Source organism: Mauremys reevesii, linkage group 3, assembly GCF_016161935.1.
Source record: "Mauremys reevesii isolate NIE-2019 linkage group 3, ASM1616193v1, whole genome shotgun sequence".
NCBI lineage: Eukaryota > Metazoa > Chordata > Testudines > Geoemydidae > Mauremys > Mauremys reevesii.
The window spans coordinates 40,950,181-40,969,146 of record NC_052625.1 but is presented as its reverse complement, the minus strand read 5'-3'; the positions used below and the strand labels follow the sequence as shown (position 1 = coordinate 40,969,146).

General features: G+C 43.7%; 1 protein-coding gene across 9 annotated transcripts in view; it reads right to left on the bottom strand.

The window, feature by feature from the left end:
* Window positions 1-346: 346 nt before the first annotated feature.
* The window catches only part of PRKCE (protein kinase C epsilon), a 501,798-nt gene continuing 483,178 nt past the window's right edge, over window positions 347-18,966 (bottom strand). For 6 of the 9 annotated variants that reach the window (XM_039531433.1, XM_039531437.1, XM_039531439.1 and 3 more), the window contains one exon: window positions 347-3,477. In XM_039531433.1, coding sequence (XP_039387367.1) covers window positions 3,331-3,477 — 147 coding nt within the window. In that variant the 3' untranslated portion in view covers window positions 347-3,330. The remainder of the gene's footprint in view (window positions 3,478-18,966) is intronic. The other 3 variants (XM_039531434.1, XM_039531435.1, XM_039531436.1) reach the window with 1 other exon arrangement.

Genomic DNA, 18,966 nt, shown 5'->3' with positions numbered 1-18,966 from the left:
ACATGTAAGTAATCTAATTAAAGCCAACAACTCCTCACCTGCTCATGTTTGAGTGCTCTGCTGGATTGGGGCCTTACTTCCCAGCATGTTGGTGAGATTTGTGGGAATTGAGGGTGCTCAGTACCTCTTAGTACTGGGTCCTTATTTATCAAATCCCCCTTTACAAAATGTCCCCCCACAAAAACCAACCAACCAAAACAAAAAATCCCAGCATAATGAAAAAGTATTCTTTCTTCAGCCTTGTAAAGAATGTTTTCTTCTTCCATTGGAATTTGTCATGAAGACTTAGAAAAAATAAGATTTAACATCATTGTATTTATTAGGTTCTGAAACAATACACATTCACATCCTTTTGAATACAGTACATTTGGCACAGTAATAATGTTTACGATGAAATAACACTAATGAATGGCAAGAGATTCGAATTACATCCATAAGAAAAAGAAATCCTGTACAAATAAAGCCTCACCAAAAAACCCAGCCAACCCCAACTCTAAAATTGAATACATTTTATATTTAACGAGAGCTATTCTGCCCATAATTTAAAAAGAGGTAATTTTTTAGCTTTTTGGAGAGAATTCATTATTTTTCACTCTATGGAAAAAATGTTTCCACTTTTTATAAAATCTATATGGAAGAAAAACAAGAAACAGTGGATTCTTCTCTTTTTTTTTTTTGGCATTTTGCACTCATTTTACAAAAAAAGATCAGGAAAGATTTTACAGAAATGTAACAGCATGTCCATTTTTAAGAATTATCTTTAAAAAAATGTTCAAAGGTAACAGACAAACCTCCTAATGTAAACCCCACACAGAAGATCTATTTACTTGTATTGAAGAAACATCTGCCCATGCAAAAGTTTTACCTCCTTGACTCCTCACTTAGCATCCTTACAAAACAAATGCGGGTGCCAAGGCCTCTGGTAATAGAAATGTGTGTTCATGATTTTCACACTAAAAACAGGATTGATCTAAACCGTTTGCTCACAAAAGCTTTGTGGAATGTATTTACTCTCCAAAAGCAAATGCTAATAATTTTGTATAAAGGCCTCTAATTTTACAAACAGTAGTGCACTATGCAATCATTTTTCTTCGTTCTATTCACCTATGTAAAAGAACACTTAGCACTGTGATCAGTTCTTGCCTGGATGACAAAAGCTACAGGTGGTGAAAACTACACAGAGCCAGTAGTGACACATGAAAATGTATGGGCAATGTTACAACAGTTTCCTTGGAAAAAAAAAATGAGATGATGTAATCATTAAAATGTTTCTGTGCTTGTACTCAACTCCAGAAGCTAGTCTTTTCCCAGTACATAAATTTACTGAAGATAAATTAAATTAATCTAAAGATTCGATCCATTATTACACCTGTAGGCCAGACAACACATGAATAGATATAGCATAATATTTAATATTTTGAAATCATCATAAGAATATATATAATAATTACACCTGAGTTTTTAAAAAAACAAAATGGAACTGAATGTTGTCATCAGTTACAAAGGCTATGAGCAGCCAGACGCATAATTGACACAAACTAACTCATTTGCTTGAGACCAAGATTTCTCTCTTAAAGCCAATGACTCGCACTTTGTCCACCACAATTTGTAACATTCCTTTCTCTTTCCTAGCTCTATCATAGCATAGAGTTGAAGAGAACTATAAAAGAGATTTAGTATAGCTTAATATATGTCTACATCTTTTATAACAAAAAAAAACCTCATCTCTCTGACAGTAACTTGAACCAATACACATACAGAGTATTGCACATGGACATTATTATAATTATTCTTTCATAGACTAAAGTTTTTATAATATGCCTGAACATGCAGCAGTTGATACCTCTATATTCAATGAATTCCACAGGCCTTGCAGCAAACACTATATACAAAATCTCACCTGTACAAAAGGCAAAAAAGCTTCTTAAGTGCCACTTTGCCAGTAACAAGTATATATATTTTTTGTGCAGCTGGAAATCCATGTGCAACAATTAAAATGGATTCCATTAACTGCTCACTCAGTCCAGTAAAATATATAATAAAATTACCTCAGCGATACATGTACACAAAAAACACAGGGTACTTCTGGAAATATAAGTACATAACACTGTTAGCATATCTACAGGAGGTAACTTCACATTAGTAATATTGTCCACATGAGTTACCACTTCAATTAATACACAAGAAAATCAATTTACATCTTTCCATAATGTCAGTTTTTGAATGTTTGATCTTCAGTCTTTCAACACACTTTCACATAATCCATGTTAAGCTTTGTTTTGTGTTTTTCTAATAGCACAGTTTTCATATTAGATTTTAAACATTAAAAACAGTAGTACTATGGTTTTGTAAAAGTGTGCAAAAGTAACACACTGCTGTGAAAAATAAATACACATAATTAAGCAGGATTGTTATCATTCAAATTGAATACAAAGGATTATTATTTTTTAGAAACATGTAATTTAAAACACCTCCATGCCTGCCAATGTTTGCTTTGGGTACAAACTTTTACTAAGAAAGAAAAGTAATGTTTACCCAATTACCTGTCAAATTTGTAGTAAACCTATGTAGCTTTGTTAAAGCTGTTATAGGCTTTTGGAGAACTGATCGATTCTTATACTTTAGCCCTTTAATACCTGTCTATAAAGTATCTGATTTCCTATTTTAAGCAACTTTTTACATTATCTTCATGATTCTTTTTATTCCTAACTACTAATCATGAAAAATTAGCTAGGCCTGTTTTTGGTGGATAGTTTTACATTATGCTTGCACCCCAGTACGTTAAAGCATATGTATGTGATCAGTAATTGCACATCTAAGAAAGTAGACTTTTTCAATTACCACAGAACTGTGTATAACTGTCTTCTTCACATCTGAGTACAAACATTGTTGTAATCACCAGTGCAGAAGAAATGGCTCTCTCTCTCTTAATTAAAGATGTATGGCAATTATGTACTGTTGTAGGATGAGAAATAAAATCTGCTAAATCTCTGTTTTAAAATAGTATGGCTCTTTTTGTTTCATGAAAAGATGCAAATGATGTCCTTTCTGGGAGACATTATGAGTCACAGAAAGGTTGCAAATTGCAAAAGCACGGCAGTGTGTTACATCTACAATTTCTGATACAAAATTGTTTTGCATTGTTTGTGAGACAGAAATTAAGAGTGCCTTCAGATCAGACGATTAAAGGAAAATAATAAATATATAGTTTAAATTGGGATACGGGCTCATGGTAAGAGAAGTAGTTCTTGATCTAGTGAGTCTCAGTAACTGGAGGATCTTCTTAGGACCACTTCTTGCAGCATCATTCATCTAGCAGCCCACTGCTGACTATGGCAGTAGCTCTTCTCCAAAATAAGAGAACCCTTTAAATTCTTCCTGATTGATTTGCTTTATAATTGTCTCATCCACTAGCGTTAATACTGGCTCTTCTCGTGTAAAGTCTTGATCAAAGTTATTTACATCCCTTTTGGTTTTCTGGGGAGGAAAGTATAAAAAGGTGAGTGAGTAATCAAATAAGATACTAAAACCAATAAACATCAAAACTGCTTTGGGGGGGGGGCTGAAATAAGCAGAATTTTCTGAAATGATAAAGAAAAGCTATTTCACACAAAGAATAACAAACATATGGGATAAGCTACCACGGGAGGCCACAGTGACTTCAAAGAGCCCCACTGGTTTCTGGAGCGTGAAGGGGTCGTGATATGATGAGAAAGCAGGAAGCTGAGATTAAGAGTCATTATCAAAGAAATGATATGGTAAGCAGTATGGCCGTTTCCTACTCTTACATTTTTCTACGGTTTTAATGGCATCACACTTGAGACGATTAAAGTGAATTGTCTTCCCCACAAGACAAACTTCAGCCCTGACTGAGCTGGTTACATTTGTGTTTAAAATGTAAATGTAGAGCTCATGACAGGTCCTAAACTCAACATCTTGGAGGCTCAGCACAGGCAATTCACGTTTCCCCATGCTGCCCTACTAATATGATCTGTATGAATCAGCTCTAGAGCTGAAATCCTGGCCCCACTAAAATCAGGGGTAAAGCTCCCATTGAGTTGAATAGGGACAGAATTTCTCTCTATGACCCCAGGGCCATTTAGTCCTTGGTCTTTTCTTGGCAATCACTGTGATTTGGATATCTACCAAATAGGAGCTGGACTAAGAACACCAACTCATTTCACATAGATCATTGAACAACCACATGACAGTGATTATGGTCAGTCACTACCCACACAGAAGTGACTTGAAGATGTGATTGAGAGGTAAAAAGCTCCATCTCTTATTACCAGTTTCCTGAGCTCTGCAGTGTTCTTGCATTCCACATTAATGCAGTCATATTTCAGGTATGCACAGCGTCATTGAAAGGAATGGGCATTTTTATTTGTTTAGACCTTTTACGGCTGTCCATTCTTTTGCTATGTTTCATGAAACATTTCAGAATAGTTACAGCTGAACCAAATGATATTCAATGAGGCAAAACTGCCATTTTAAAACTGGTTTAGTATCAAACCTAAAATCAGACAGATATTTTTGAGATTAAGATACCAGAAATACAGTAGCAACCTGACTTACAATGTACTGTGTCAAATCATATTCTAAATATATTTACATACAAAAGTGGTATATCTATCTCCTTTCAATACATATCTATATCTCTTGCTAATGGTAATGCAAGAATATACCCATTAAAGCATTATTTAGCTGGTCAACTCTACTGATGCATTAGAAAAATATTTTTCTTTATTTCACATAACTGACTTTTCTCATATCTGTCAAATAGTCATAGTAACTAGTATAATCTATTTTGGCTGCATAGATTTTATATATGATAATTTATCTGTCATAGCAAAATAACTCCCCTACTTAAAATGAAGAATCTCTTTACGATTTGGGCACTACAGGATTTTCTAAGTGATGGGCAGTGAATAACGTATAAATCCACCTACTCGCTAATGGGATTTCTGAAGATACTATAACACCCTATGTACTGCTTTTAAAATGCTAAAGTGAAAAACATTGATATATATTTTTTTAACCTAGTACATAAGGATCTCATTCTATACAGTTTAAAAACAATGGGCTTTAAAGTCCTTAGTGAATTCTTACTCAGATGGGAAAATATTGGGGAAACTATCATATGAATTTGCTTTTGACTGTGTTCACACCCCTCTTCTATGTGCTTTTTGCGAATATCCTAGCAAATGAGTTCATTGTCAGACATGTTCACCAAAGCAGAAAATCGTAAGTGAGTATTTTCAGAAAGTGACTTTCAAATTTGTAGTAAGGATTTTATGCACCAGAACCCTTATCCAATGTTCACACTTTGAGCACTGAATACTCACAGCCAATAACCTGTGGACAAGTTGTAGAACAAGAATTTTTTCAAGAACTAATTTTCACAGAATATATTCATGAGGACTGTGGTTTGTTCGCTGGGAATTTGCAAACAAAAAGAGAGGCTAAAGTCATCAAACAGGCATTCATCATAAATCATTTGCCCAGCAAACTGAGGGCCAACTTTTAAAAAGTATTTAGGGGCCTAAGATACAGATAGTTGTGAAATGGTATTTTCAAAAGCACCTACGCTCCTAACTCCCACTGACTTTTTTAAAAATCTTGTTTTCACTGGGAGTTAGGCACCTGGGCACTTTTAAAATGCCATGCGGTACTTATTTGCATCTTCAGGAGCCTTTTAAAATCTGGCACTGAGTTCCTAATGTGGGCAAAATTTCCAATGATTTGTCTAGGAAAAGACTGAAGAAGAGCCTCAGAATTTTTCACTGTTTTAGATATGGAGGCAATTATCTACTTTTCAGCATTGATATAAATATAGATATAATAGGACTAGTATAGAGCAACCTTCATTGCATACTCTAGCAGGCCTCTAACAATGCAATTACTCAAACCAGACAAAAATGAGTGGACACAAACAAAACTGAATAGATTAAGTAATCCAAGGAAAAAAGCATAACCATTGCTTCTTTTAAGCAAAAATCCTCATTTGAGATTTGTCTTCTTAGGCCATTTCTTCTCGAAGCCCCTTCTATTTTGGGGGCCCCGTCCACTGTGAACAAACAAGTCTGAGTGCATTACTGCTTCTTCCTGGCTTTGCTGTTTTAACATTCTTGCATGCTGGGTGCTGCATAGGCCCATAGCATGCACAATTTTAAAGCTGCAGAACCAGAGCACAGAAGGAAGGCAGCAAGGGCTGCTGCTGTCACCCAGAAAGGATCCTGAAAGGTAGAAGGGAGCTTGGCAAGAGAGAGATTCTAAGGCTTCACGTACACTATGAGCTAGGGGTTTGATTCCCAGCTTGCATACACATACTTGCACTAGATAAACGGTAGTGTAGCTGCAGTAGTGTAAGCAGTGGCAGCAGTGGCATGGTTTACCCACCATGGTACATAATTGGCATAGCTAAGCCAGGCTGCCGCCACTGCTAATGCCTGTGCTACTGTAGGTACTCTGCTATTTATACTCGTACTAGCTTGATAAGAGCTCACACAAATTTGTGTATGCAAGCTGGGAATCCCACTTACATCTACACTTACCTGCAGTGTAGATGTAACCAAAAAGTATATGAAGGGAATGGGATTCCAGTAGAGCCAACCCTAAGCATTCAAACTTCATGAGTAAGGCTACAAAAAAATCTTGAGATGGGATTAAAAATCATAATCACATGACTCCAGGAGCTAAGGTTTAAGAAAAACACCAAATATCACAGGATTCTGATAATATCATGAGTTGGCAACAATGGGATTTTCTCAGGGGAACTACCAAGGCAGCAAAGCCAGTAGGGTACTGGAAGTCAGAGGACTTGGCAGGTGACATGGAATGTGAGTCAGGCTTCTGGGTGGAAGCCCACGGGGAACACAGTAGTCCATGCAAACTGACTTCCCATACACCATATGTCACAAGGAAAGTCCACTTGGTTTCAGAAATTGCATTTTTTCTGGGTTATCTGGACAATATGAGTGTCCAACCCAAGTGAACTGTACCAATGAATCAGAGACAGAGAGACAGAGCAACTACATAACAGTTTCTGACAGGAAGTGAAGGATACTATGCCCTAATGAAACTGCAGGTGGGCAGAAAGTAGCCAACCATTTTGAATTTGACTGAGGTCCCAGCATTAACAAATGTATTCTTATGAAAAGTGCCTTGTGACCTTTAATGACCACAGGTGGTCAGGTCCTTAGCCATCTCCAGAAGCACAGTGCCTCCTCTACCTTGAAAAAAAAGACAGTTACTCACCTTTGTAACTGTTGTTCTTTGAGATGTGTTGCTCATATCCATTCCAATTAGGTGTGCGCGCGCCGCATGCATGATCGTCAGAAGATTTTTACCCTAGCAACACTCGGTGGGTCAGCTGGGTCGACCCCCTGGAGTGGTGCCATTATGGCGCTGGATATATACCCCTACTGGCCCATCGCCCCTTCAGTTCCTTCTTGCCGGCTACTCTGACAGAGGGGAAGGAGGGTGGGTTTGGAATGGATATGAGCAACACATCTTGAAGAACAACAGTTACAAAGGTGAGTAACCGTCTTTTCTTCTTCGAGTGCTTGCTCATATCGATTCCAGTTAGGTGACTCCTAAGCCTTACCTAGGCGGTGGGGTCGGAGTGAGATGCCGCAGAATGCAACACTGCTGAACCAAATGCCGCGTCATCTCTGGACTGTTGCACCAATGCGTAGTGTGAGGTGAAGGTGTGCACAGAAGACAAGGTAGCTGCCCGACATATCTCCTGAATGGGTACATGGGCCAGGAAGGCGGCAGATGAGGCTTGAGCCCGAGTAGAATGGGCAGAGAGCTGGCTAGTTGGAACGTGAGCCAAGTCATAATAAGCACGGATGCAAGACGTCACCCAAGATGAAATTCGCTGTGAGGAGACTGGAAGGCCCTTCATCCGGTCTGCCACCGCTACGAAGAGTTGAGGTGTCTTTCGAAAGGGCTTTGTTCTTTCGATGTAAAAGGAAAGAGCTCTACGAATGTCCAGGGAATGCAACTGTTGCTCCCGATGTGAGGAATGCAGTTTCGGGAAGAAGACCGGGAGGAAGATGTCCTGATTGACGTGGAAGGCAGACACCACCTTAGGAAGGAAGGCGGGGTGGGGTCGCAGCTGTACCTTGTCCTTATGAAACACTGTATACAGGGGGTCCGCTGTGAGGGTCCGAGGCTCGGACACTCGCCTTGCCGATGTAATGGCGACGAGGAAGGCTATCTTCCAGGAGAGGTACAGCAGCGAGCAGGTGGCTAGCGGCTCGAAGGGGGCCCCCATGAGCCGGGATAGAACCAGATTGAGGTCCCACATCGGGGACGGACGTCGGATGTCGAACCTGCGGGAACAAGCGCTCCAGGCCCTTGAGGAACCTGGAAACCATGGAAAAGAGAGTGCCTGGACTCCCCGGGATGGAAGGCGGAAATGGCTGCTAGGTGTACCTTCATGGACGAGACCGCTAGGCCGTGCTGTTTCAGGGACCAAAGATATTCCAGGACAGTAGGAACTGGTGTCTGCGTGGGGACAGTATTATGCTGAGCGCATCGGCAGGAGAAACGCTTCCACTTGGCCAGGTATGTCGACCTAGTGGAAGGCTTCCTACTACCCAGGAGCACCTGCTGGACCGAGGTGGAGCAACGTAACTCGGACTGGCTTAACCATGCAGCATCCATGCTGTGAGGTGAAGGGACTGAAGGTCTGGGTGGTGAAGCCTGCTGTGGTCTTGTGTAATGAGATCCAGCCAGAGGGGTAGGGGAATTGGGTCGGTTACCGATAGGTCGAACAATGTGGTGTACCAGTGTTGTCTCGGCCACGCTGGAGCGATCAGAATCAGATGAGCCTTGTCTCTGCGGAGCTTGAGTAGGACCCTGTGGACCAGCAGGAACGGTGGAAAGGCGTAGAGGAGATGGTCTTTCCACAGTATCAGGAACGCGTCCGAGAGTGAGCCCGGGGAGCGCCCCTGGAAGGAGCAGAACACATGGCATATCCGATTCTCGCAAGAGGTATTCTGAGCCCCCAGGAGAAAGGACACTACCAGATCGATGGAATGGGCTACACAGAACTCCCAGAGGTGAATGGCTTCCTGACAAAGGAGGGAGGAGCGTGCTCCACCCTGTTTGTTTATGTAAAACATGGCTGTTGAGTTGTCCGTGAACACTGAGACACAACGGCCTTGGAGATGCTCTCGAAACATTTGGCACACTAGACGAACCGCCCTCAGCTCCCTCACATTGATGTGCAGGGACAGTTCTTGAGCCGACCAAAGGCCTTGAGTATGGAGACCCCCGAGATGGGCACCCCAACCCAGAGATGACGCATCTGTGGTTAGGGCCATCGACAGTTGTGGTGAGTGGAATGGCATCCCTGCACAGACCAGGGTGGGAATCATCCACCAGGCCAAGGAGCCCAATATGACCTTGGGAACCGTGAGGATCGTGTCCAGGCTGTCGCGGCCTGGCCGGTATACTGAGGCGAGCCAAGATTGAAGTGGATGGAGGCGTAGTCTGGCGTGTTTGGTCACGAAGGTGCAGTTGGCCATGTGGCCTAGGAGACCGAGACAAGTGCGAGCCGACACTGTCGGGAAGTTGTGGAGGCCTTGGATTATTGTTACCATTGCCTGAAATCGAGGCTGTGGTAAGCAGGCTCTGGTGAGATTGGAGTCCAGAATCGCTCCAATGAAGTCTATCCTCTGAGCGGGCACCAGAGTGGACTTCTCGAGGTTGATCATCAGGCCTAGTTGGCTGAAGAGATCTTTGACGATACCCACATGGCGCAGCACTTGCATCTCGGAGGCGCCTCGAATGAGCCAATCGTCGAGGTACGGGAAGACGTGCACTTGACGACAATGGAGGGAGGCCACGACAACGGCCATATATTTTGTAAAAACTCATGGGGCCGTAGAGAGGCCGAATGGAAGGACCGTAAATTGAAAGTGCTGCTGGTTGCCACAAAGCGAAGGTACCGCCTGTATGGTGGGTAAATCGCGATGTGGAAATACATGTCCTTCATATTGAGGGCAGCATACCAGTCTCCCGGATCCAAGGACGGGATAATTGTTCCCAGGGATACCATGCGGAACTTCAACTTTAGCATGAATTTGTTGAGCCCTCGCAGGTCTAGGATCGGTCTTAGACCTCCCTTTGCTTTGGGAACTAGGAAGTAGCAGGAATAAAACCCCTTGCCCCTCAGGTCTTTTGGTACCTCCTCTATAGCTCCCATGGCTAGGAGCGTCTGGACCTCCTGTAAGAGGGATTGCTCGTGAGAGGGGTCCCTGAAGAGGGACGGGGGGGGGGTGGGAAGGTGGGGGTGAAACAAACTGAAGGTGGTATTCCAATTCCACTGTGCGCAGAACCCAATGATCTGATGTCAATTGGGACCATGCAGGGAGGAAATAGGAGAGGCGGTTGTGGAAGGGAGGAAAAGGATCCAGGAAAAGGACTGGTGTGCCGTCCTCGGGCGCCCCTTCAAAAGCTTTGTTTGGGCCCCGCTGGTGGTTTGCGGGGGCCCTGGTTCTGACCCCCTTGGGGACCAGACTGCCTCCTGCGATTGTCCCGGCCACGTCTTCTGCCGAAGTCCTGTCGTGGCCTGGGGGGCGTGGGGTAGGTACGTTGAGGCTGGGGGCGGAAGGGTCTTCGCTGTGTCACTGGGGTGTGCATCCCCAGGGAACGCATAATTATTCTGTTGTCCTTCAGGCTTTGAAGCCTAGGGTCAGTTTTCTCAGAAAATAGCCCCTGGCCTTCAAAAGGCAAGTCCTGTATGGTCTGCTGTACCTCAAGTGGAAGGCCTGACACCTGGAGCCAGGAGATGCGCCTCATCGCTACTCCTGAAGCCAGAGTTCTGACAGCGGAATCCGCTGCGTCCAAAAAAGCTTGGAGGGAGGTTCTCGCTACCTTCTTCCCCTCTTCCAGCAGGGGGCCGCGAAATCTTGGCGAGACTCCTGTGGAATAAGCTCCGTGAATTTTGCAATGGAAGTCCAGGTATTGTAGTTATTCCAGCTTAGGAGGGCTTGCTGGTTTGCCACCCTAAGCTGTAGGCCCCCTGCAGAGGAAATTTTGCGGCCAAACAAGTCCAGGTGCCTAGCCTCCTTAGACTTGGGGGTAGGGGCTTTCTGGCCATGACGTTCCCTCTCATTTACAGATTGCACCACTAAGGAGCAAGGATGAGGGTGCACAAATAGGTATTCGTACCCTTTAGAAGGCACCATGTACTTCCTCTCAACCCCTCTGGCTGTGGGAGGAATGGAGGCTGGAGATTGCCAGATCGTATCCGCGTTAGCTTGTATAGTGCGGATAAAGGGCAGGGCCACCTTGGTAGGGGCGTCTGCCGATAAAATGTCTACCACTGGGTCCTCTATCTCAGGGACCTCCTCCACCTGTAAGTTCATATTCTGCGCCACCCTTCGCAGAAGGTCTTGATGAGCCCTCAGGTCAATTGGGGGAGGGCCAGAGGAGGACGTGCCCGCCACTGCCTCATTGGGGGAGGAGGAAGGGGAAAGGCCAAGGACGAGAGGGTCCTGCGGGGGCTCCTGCTCTTGGGGACCGATGTCGGGTGCAGGTGGGGCCTGGGTATCCACTGGCGGCTCAGCATCATCATCCACGCCCATGGGAGGAGGTCGGCTTACGGTCGCCTCTGGCACGCGGTGTTCTGAGGCAGATCGTGGTGCAGCTGGGGGAACACCTTGGGCTTGTTGGTACGCCCAAGGTGTCCAGAAGAACCACTGGGTGGGACCTTGTTCATGACCTTGGTCCTCTGCAAAGGCGTGTCTGGCTGCCTCTGAGTCACGACCCTGTGCGTAATACCCGCTACCGGCCTGAGACGATGCTGAAGTGTGTCTCGAAGGCCAAAGGGCTGCTGAGAGTCCTTGAGTGGGCGCCGTGACCTGAGCTGACAGGTCGTGAGACGGCACCAGGGAGAGCGGTACCGGGAGCTGTATCAGTACCGTGATCGGGACCGGGACCTACAACCGTAGCGGTGCCGGGAGGTCAACCGGGATCTCAATCTCCTTTGCCAAGAATGGCTGCGGGAGGAGCAGTGTTGGGAATGGTGCTGGGAACCGGATCGGTACCGGGTGTACCGGGCAGGCGAATGAGAGGCTGAGCGGTGCCGCGAGTGCAACCGGTACCGTGATGGAGAGTGGTGCCGGGACTGCGAGCAGCGCCGGGACCGGGATCGTCAGTGAAACTGGGATCGTCGGCGGGACCGGGATCTGGATCGGTGCCTCTCAGCGACTCCCACGGACGGCGGCCTCATCAGGGCAGGCTTGCCTATGGACTGTATAACCCGCACCGGCGGTGCCGGGGTTGAGGCAGGACCGGCTCCATAAGTGCAATAAGTTCACGTGCGGTGGAGAAAGTCTCCGGGGTTGGTGGGAGACCGAGCTCGACCACGGCGCATACCGGGGAGCTTTGGGGCACCGGACTCGACGGCCCTTGCAGGACCGGAATCGACAGTGCCGTAACCATCGGTGCCACGGTGGAAGACTGAGCTGGGCGATCCGATGTGGGCAGTTGCTCCAGCTGAGGTATTGACGGTGCCGAGGCAGCAGGAGTCTTGTGCTGCTTCCTGGGCCGTGGAGATAAGGATTGGTGCCGTGATGTCATTGGTACCGGAGGGGCCCGGTGCCGGGTGTCTTTCGCGGTACCGGAGCGCTCTGGGGCTGAAGGAGCACTTCGAACTGATGCGGTTTGTCCCGCACTCGGTACCGAGGGCGCTGAACTAAGTGCTGCTTCCATGAGGAGCTGCTTCAAACAAAAGTCCCACTTCCGGTCCTAGGTTTAAAGGACTTACAAATGCAGCACTTATCAGGGAGGTGGGATTCCCTGAGGCACTTGAGACAGGAGTCGTGGGGATCCCCTGTTGGCATCGGCTTTTGGCACGCCGAGCACGGTTTGAAACCTGGTGACCTGGGGTGGAGGAAAGGGGATCATCCCCGATCCCCCAACAGCTATATACACTACCTATACACAAATGACTAAGAACGAACTATAACTGTAAACTATTGAACTATCAACCACTATCTATAGAGAAACTACGAGGAAAGCTAGGGAAGTGGAGATCAGCTAAGCCGCGCTCCACAGTTCCAACTAAGGAAACTGAAGGGCGATGGGCTGGCAGGGTATATATCTGAGTTTGAGACAGGAGTGGGATCCCCTGTTGGCAGGCTTTTGGCACGCCCACGCACGGTTTTGACCTGGTGACCTGGGGTGAGGAAAGGATCATCCCCGATCCCAACTATAACTGTAAACTATTGAACTATCAACCACTATCTATAGAGAAACTACGAGGAAAGCTAGGGAAGTGGAGATCAGCTAAGCCGCGCTCCACAGTTCCAACGACCGTCACGGGCGGTAAGAAGGAACTGAAGGGGCGATGGGCTGGCAGGGGTATATATCCGGTGCCATAATGGCGCCACTCCAGGGGTCGACCCAGCTGACCCACCGAGTGTTGCTAGGGTAAAAAATCTTCTGACGATCGTGCATGCGGCGCGCGCACACCTAATTGGAATCAATATGAGCAAGCATTCGAAGAAGAAGATATCGATTCCAAAGGAAGAGTGCCACCTGCTTAATCACCATCATCCCCTTTTGTAACACATGTGCTTTTGAGAGCTCACAGCCAACCACTGACCACATTAGTGACCCTGTTTACCCTTTGGTAAGCTCAAAGTGGTGTGACTTCCTGAGCAGATATATAACATTACAAATTAACAAACTAATGAACAAAACTGACTGTAAGATAAGATGACATTTGCAAGAAGGCCATTTTTAATTTGACTTAAAGTTACTAGTGCTGTTCAAAAGGCCACAGACACAACATAATTGTTAAAAGACTGTCTCATTCAAGGAACACTGTTATTAGTCAGATGTCTCCAATAGTGTGTGTTGGTTTACACAAGGGAATCCTACTTCACGTTTAAAAATGCTAATTTTTGTCTTGAATCTCTATAGGCAGGTCATATAGCGGAGGGGGTCACAAAGGACTCTGTCTGGAAAAAGACTTTGGGGAAAAAATGTGTTTTACTTAAGCTGGGTTGCTGAAGGGCAGACTTTAAGCATTGTCTGACCAAGTACACGAACATTTATTTTGGCTGTGATTCTGAAAGATCTCCCTACCACACTTTTTTCCGACCACTTTAAGCACTGTCTATATGCAGTTAGTAAGTGAGTAATGTGAACTTCAGTACATGTTAATGAGCATGCACTGAACATGGATTCTTTGCACAGTGACTATTGCATTGGTTTTATTTTCACTTTCTGTACTGTATTGCCATTTAGGTCAACACTGAATTTTCTACTTCCATCCACAGAAACAAGTGTAGCAAACCAAAAGAAATGCAAACATGTAACAAACTTTCAAATGACAAAAATCACCTGTCAGCACGTACGCTGATGATCATAAACTGAGAGTCAATAAAATATGAAACTCTCTCTATAAACTACAATAAAAACCCATCTTATTTGATGTTCTGAGGCGTGAGACTATAGTAAGATGGTTAAAATTATTTGCATTCAGTCTTCTCCTTAAATCCATTTGAGGCAAATCTGAACTGTGAATGCCCCATGTTTCCCTTTGAAATGAAAAGATACAGAAATAGCTAGGATTTGAACAAACGTACTATGAAAACATGCTGCATAAGTAAACACATATCGGCCCGTACATGACAAGAACAAAATCAGCCTGATCCTATGATGTCAATGGCAAGATTGTCAAGATTTGCTATGGCAGCAAGTTCTGGCCCAATGTGTGTAGTAAGTGCCAGAAACACTCACTGAAATGAACAAATGCAGATTCTGCTTAAGAGGAAGAGAGAGACACTACCCCACAATCCTCTAGAGAAGGGAGAGTCTGGTGTACAGAAATATGCACTAAGCTTTTTCGTGGCCCTAGTAGACTGACATGACACCATCATTGCCGACCACATGCAGACAGTTGCTATAAGTGTAGACATTCAGTGAAACCTTTATTATAATTTATGCCACCCTGGCACAGATTTCTGTCAACAGCAATATTTGACTCCACCCAAGTTTTCTCAGACCATAGTCCATTCCTGAAATTTGCAGCTCTTCTGAGGATCTATAGCATGAAACCTTCTTAGTGCCGTATGTGGGTATGGCAGCAGCATGCCAAGACGAATATTGATGTATGCACTGAATTTAGAGCTACTTCCTCCACTCCCAGTGTGCAGCCACAGGAGCACATGGCATCAGTGCAACAGGAACAGGTGGGGCAGGAATGTCTGCACCATTCAGTGTATATCATACTCTTGTGCAATTTAAAAGGATCCTATCCAGGTTCTTGGCATTAACAGAGATAAAATAACACGGAATGATTGGGTTAGATTTTTTGATGCAAAGGTTGGGTGTGGTTATACTGACTCTGATGGGAATTGAGGGGTCTCAGCACTTTATATGACTGAGCTCTTGATAAGTTAAAAATGGACCAAATTCTGTAGCTTATTACAGCCTTTTTCAGATAAGAATCTCATTATCATCACACAAAAGACACAATCCTTTAGCATACCAGACAGAGCCAATTTCCTTTCTATTCTCAGCCTCTTTCAATTAAGTACCAGAAAATACTGAAGCATCAAGGAACATCTTCCTTAATGTCAGTGCCCCATGTCTTGAAATGGAATGGAAAGTACGTGGATGATTTCAGTGTGAATTTTGCCTGAGTGAGAATTATAGTGGACTCCAGGGTTTGACCCAGTAACTCTAAGAGAAGAGTAGCCAAGACCTACCAAGTTAGTGTTCTCAGTATTTTCTGAATAACTTCTCACCAATAACATTTTCAGATGGTATTGTTCAAGAGTAATGGAAGCTACAGCAGTCAAACAGATGGCTGCAAAGCATAAGGTACTGTGGCTAACCTCACATATCAATGCCCTCTCATTCACCTTTCTTTGTGTGACAGCAAAAACAGCAGCGCTGCCTGAGGATTGTTTTACACCAATCCAAACCTCTGTTCACCAATGCAAAGTAGTTTCTAAAAGGTTGGTAATAGCTGTAAAGACGCAGTTATTTTCACACTTCACTCATTCTACATATACAGAAGATTCGGTATGAATATTGAGAAAAATAGGCTGAAAAACACAAGCTCAGCTTTCTGCTGAGTACTCTGAAGTTTTTAAAAAGTATTTGCATGTATAAAAAATCCAATTTGTTATTATAAACCAAAATATTTGCTAAAATCTTCTTTTTGGGAACTACAAAATTTGAAATATATTGTCTTTGGCTAAACAGAATAGTTTTATGAATTAAGAATTTTCAGTCTGTCAATTGATCTTTTCATGTGGGAGGGCTGCAAGAATCAGGTGCATACTTCTTAAACAATCATTATCACAATGACTTCAACTAAAGGTTATCACCAGGGAAGGGTTTTGAACCCAAGTACCCAGTTTTTATGACTATGCTAACATCCTTTGCTTTTAATCAGAGAACCTTGTGTTCTTATCCTAAGTTATTGTTTGCATATAATGTGAAAAAATAACCATTTCAGATTTCACTGGGAACAAATGGAAATTGAAAAGGAAATTGCTTTCATTAAAAGTTTTAATAGCATGAATCTCAAGCACTTAAGACATGCTGCATTATGCAATTCAAATATTAATTACCAATGCACAGACACCTCTCTTTAGCATCACACAACTTTACAGAATTTTGCATTTTAAGAAGGATAACATTGCCCTCTAGCAACCTGTAACCACTTCTGGAGTGGGAACATTATGCAACAGAAAGTGGAGGGAAATACCCTATCCAACTAAAGGGACATAAGAATGTACTAATTACTCATAAGAATGTACTAAAACGACTCAAACTGGAATATGGTTATGACACCAAGCTTAACAGCTCTAACTCTTGCGTGCACACAAAAAAATGCCATTGGACCCTTCATGATCACTGTACGGTTAGTTAGCCATCTCACTCATTAGATGCCACCCTCCAGAATCACTATTCCCTATCACCATGTTGTGGCATTGGTTTAGTACTAACTAAGGCTATGCCAGCACTGGAAAAAGGGTTTTGGTTTTTTCAGTGAGATAACACACGCATGAGAGTTATCGTGTTTTAAAAATCATAATGGAGACAAGGTACCTGTAGTTTTTACGTTGAGGTAGCGAGGTGAGATCAACAGTATACCTACCAACTGTGGTTGATTTAGTTTAGTTTACCTCACATTAAACCTATACTGCCTTGTCTCCACCAGGATTTTACAGAAGGAAAGTTAATGCGCATTAGTTATCCCACAGTAAAGAAACACACCTTTTTTTGGCAGGGAAGACAAATGGCATGTCTACACTTCAAATATAAACATGTTGGCATCCTTTTGTCTGCAAGAGATGGTGGGAATTGCAGCCTATGATGTCAATGGTTTGCAATGTCTCATGTGACTGAATAGTTCAGTCTGAGATTTGTATGATCTTTGGCAGTTATTGCATATGTATGTATTTTGGTTGTGAGCTGCTTGCTTCCTATGGGCTTTTTTCTTTTCAAGCTGCAGGAGCCAGCTCCTGTCATGGACTTTGATTCCCTGATGGAGACGATGGTGCCACTTGTTGCGATCACTTGCCAAGACTTCCCATTGGTCAGGATCAATTCCGAATTCCTTCATATCTCGCTTGCACGTGTCTTTATAGCAAAGCTTGGGACATCCTGTTGTTCTTGTTCCCTCTGATAGCTCCCTGTATAGCATGTCCTTGGGTATGTGTCCGTCTTCCAACCTACTCAGATGGCCCAACCAGCACAGTTGTCTTTGCTTGAGCAGGGCTGTCACACTTGGTAAGTTTGCCCTTTAAAGAACCTCTGTGTTGGTGACTTTATCTTACCTTTTGATGTTGAGTATGTGGTGTAAACAGCATAGGTGGAAATGTTTAACCTTTTCCCCTGATGAGCACGGCACATTAAAAAATGGCAAAAGTAGTTGCCTTGCACAGATATTAGTTACGTAAAATTGACATAATTAATTTTTAAGAACACCCTAACATTTAGATTTATATTCTAGAATCACTTGGCAAATTATAGATTTTATAATAAAATGTGAATTACACAAGCTACCAAAAAGCATCTGACACCAGAACAACTTCATTTATTTTGTAAGCAGAGAGCTTTGACGTATAAGAAAAATGCTGTGAAAATGCATCCTCACAGGCTGCGTCTATGGTATACTAGTCCCCTCGCCCCTTCACATCTCCCACCACATTGTAAACAGGGCACTGTCATCTTTATCTAACCCTGCTCAGAGCAGATCTTGCCAGCAGAGTGGTAAGATCTCTGACTGCCATCCAAACCCTGTCTACATTGGAGCTCCCATGTCCTGTAGCTGCTACTATTAATGCAGCTGCATCTGTAGTATTGCAATTAAGTGTATTTAAGGCCTACACTACACCCCATTCCAAAATAATTTTCAGTTAGCCTTCCCATATATTCCTGTGGTTTCTAAACACAGCACTAGTCTTAAGCACAACCATCTGAAAAACAACAACTGGACGTTGGGCCACTATTAATACAAGCTATTGTGTTTTTAACTTGAAGGGAAAAATTGAACATTAAAGAGTTATTCTGCCTTCTGTGACTTAAACTACGACAAAGGCAAAAACAGTATCAAACACAACCCTGAAGCAAATGCCGCTAGTAAACACTTCATCTCTCTTATCTGAAGCATTTCCATGACTACAACGCTGAGAGTGGACACTTCCTGTCTTCTACTCTGCCTGTAGTAGGGTCTTCACAACATGTACACTTCTGAACATATAAGGTGTAACAACATATTAACAAACTCTTGTTTCTGTGCCCCTCTTCCAGCAAAAGATGGTCCTAATGCAATGAAACTGCTGCTGTTTCATTGTGCAGGGAGGATATGCAGAGGCGGCAGCACTGCTCTACACTAGGAGAATGATGACTACACATACCAATCGGCCATTCTTTTGGGGCTGCAATAGTGGCCATAGATCAGCAATGCAACCTAGT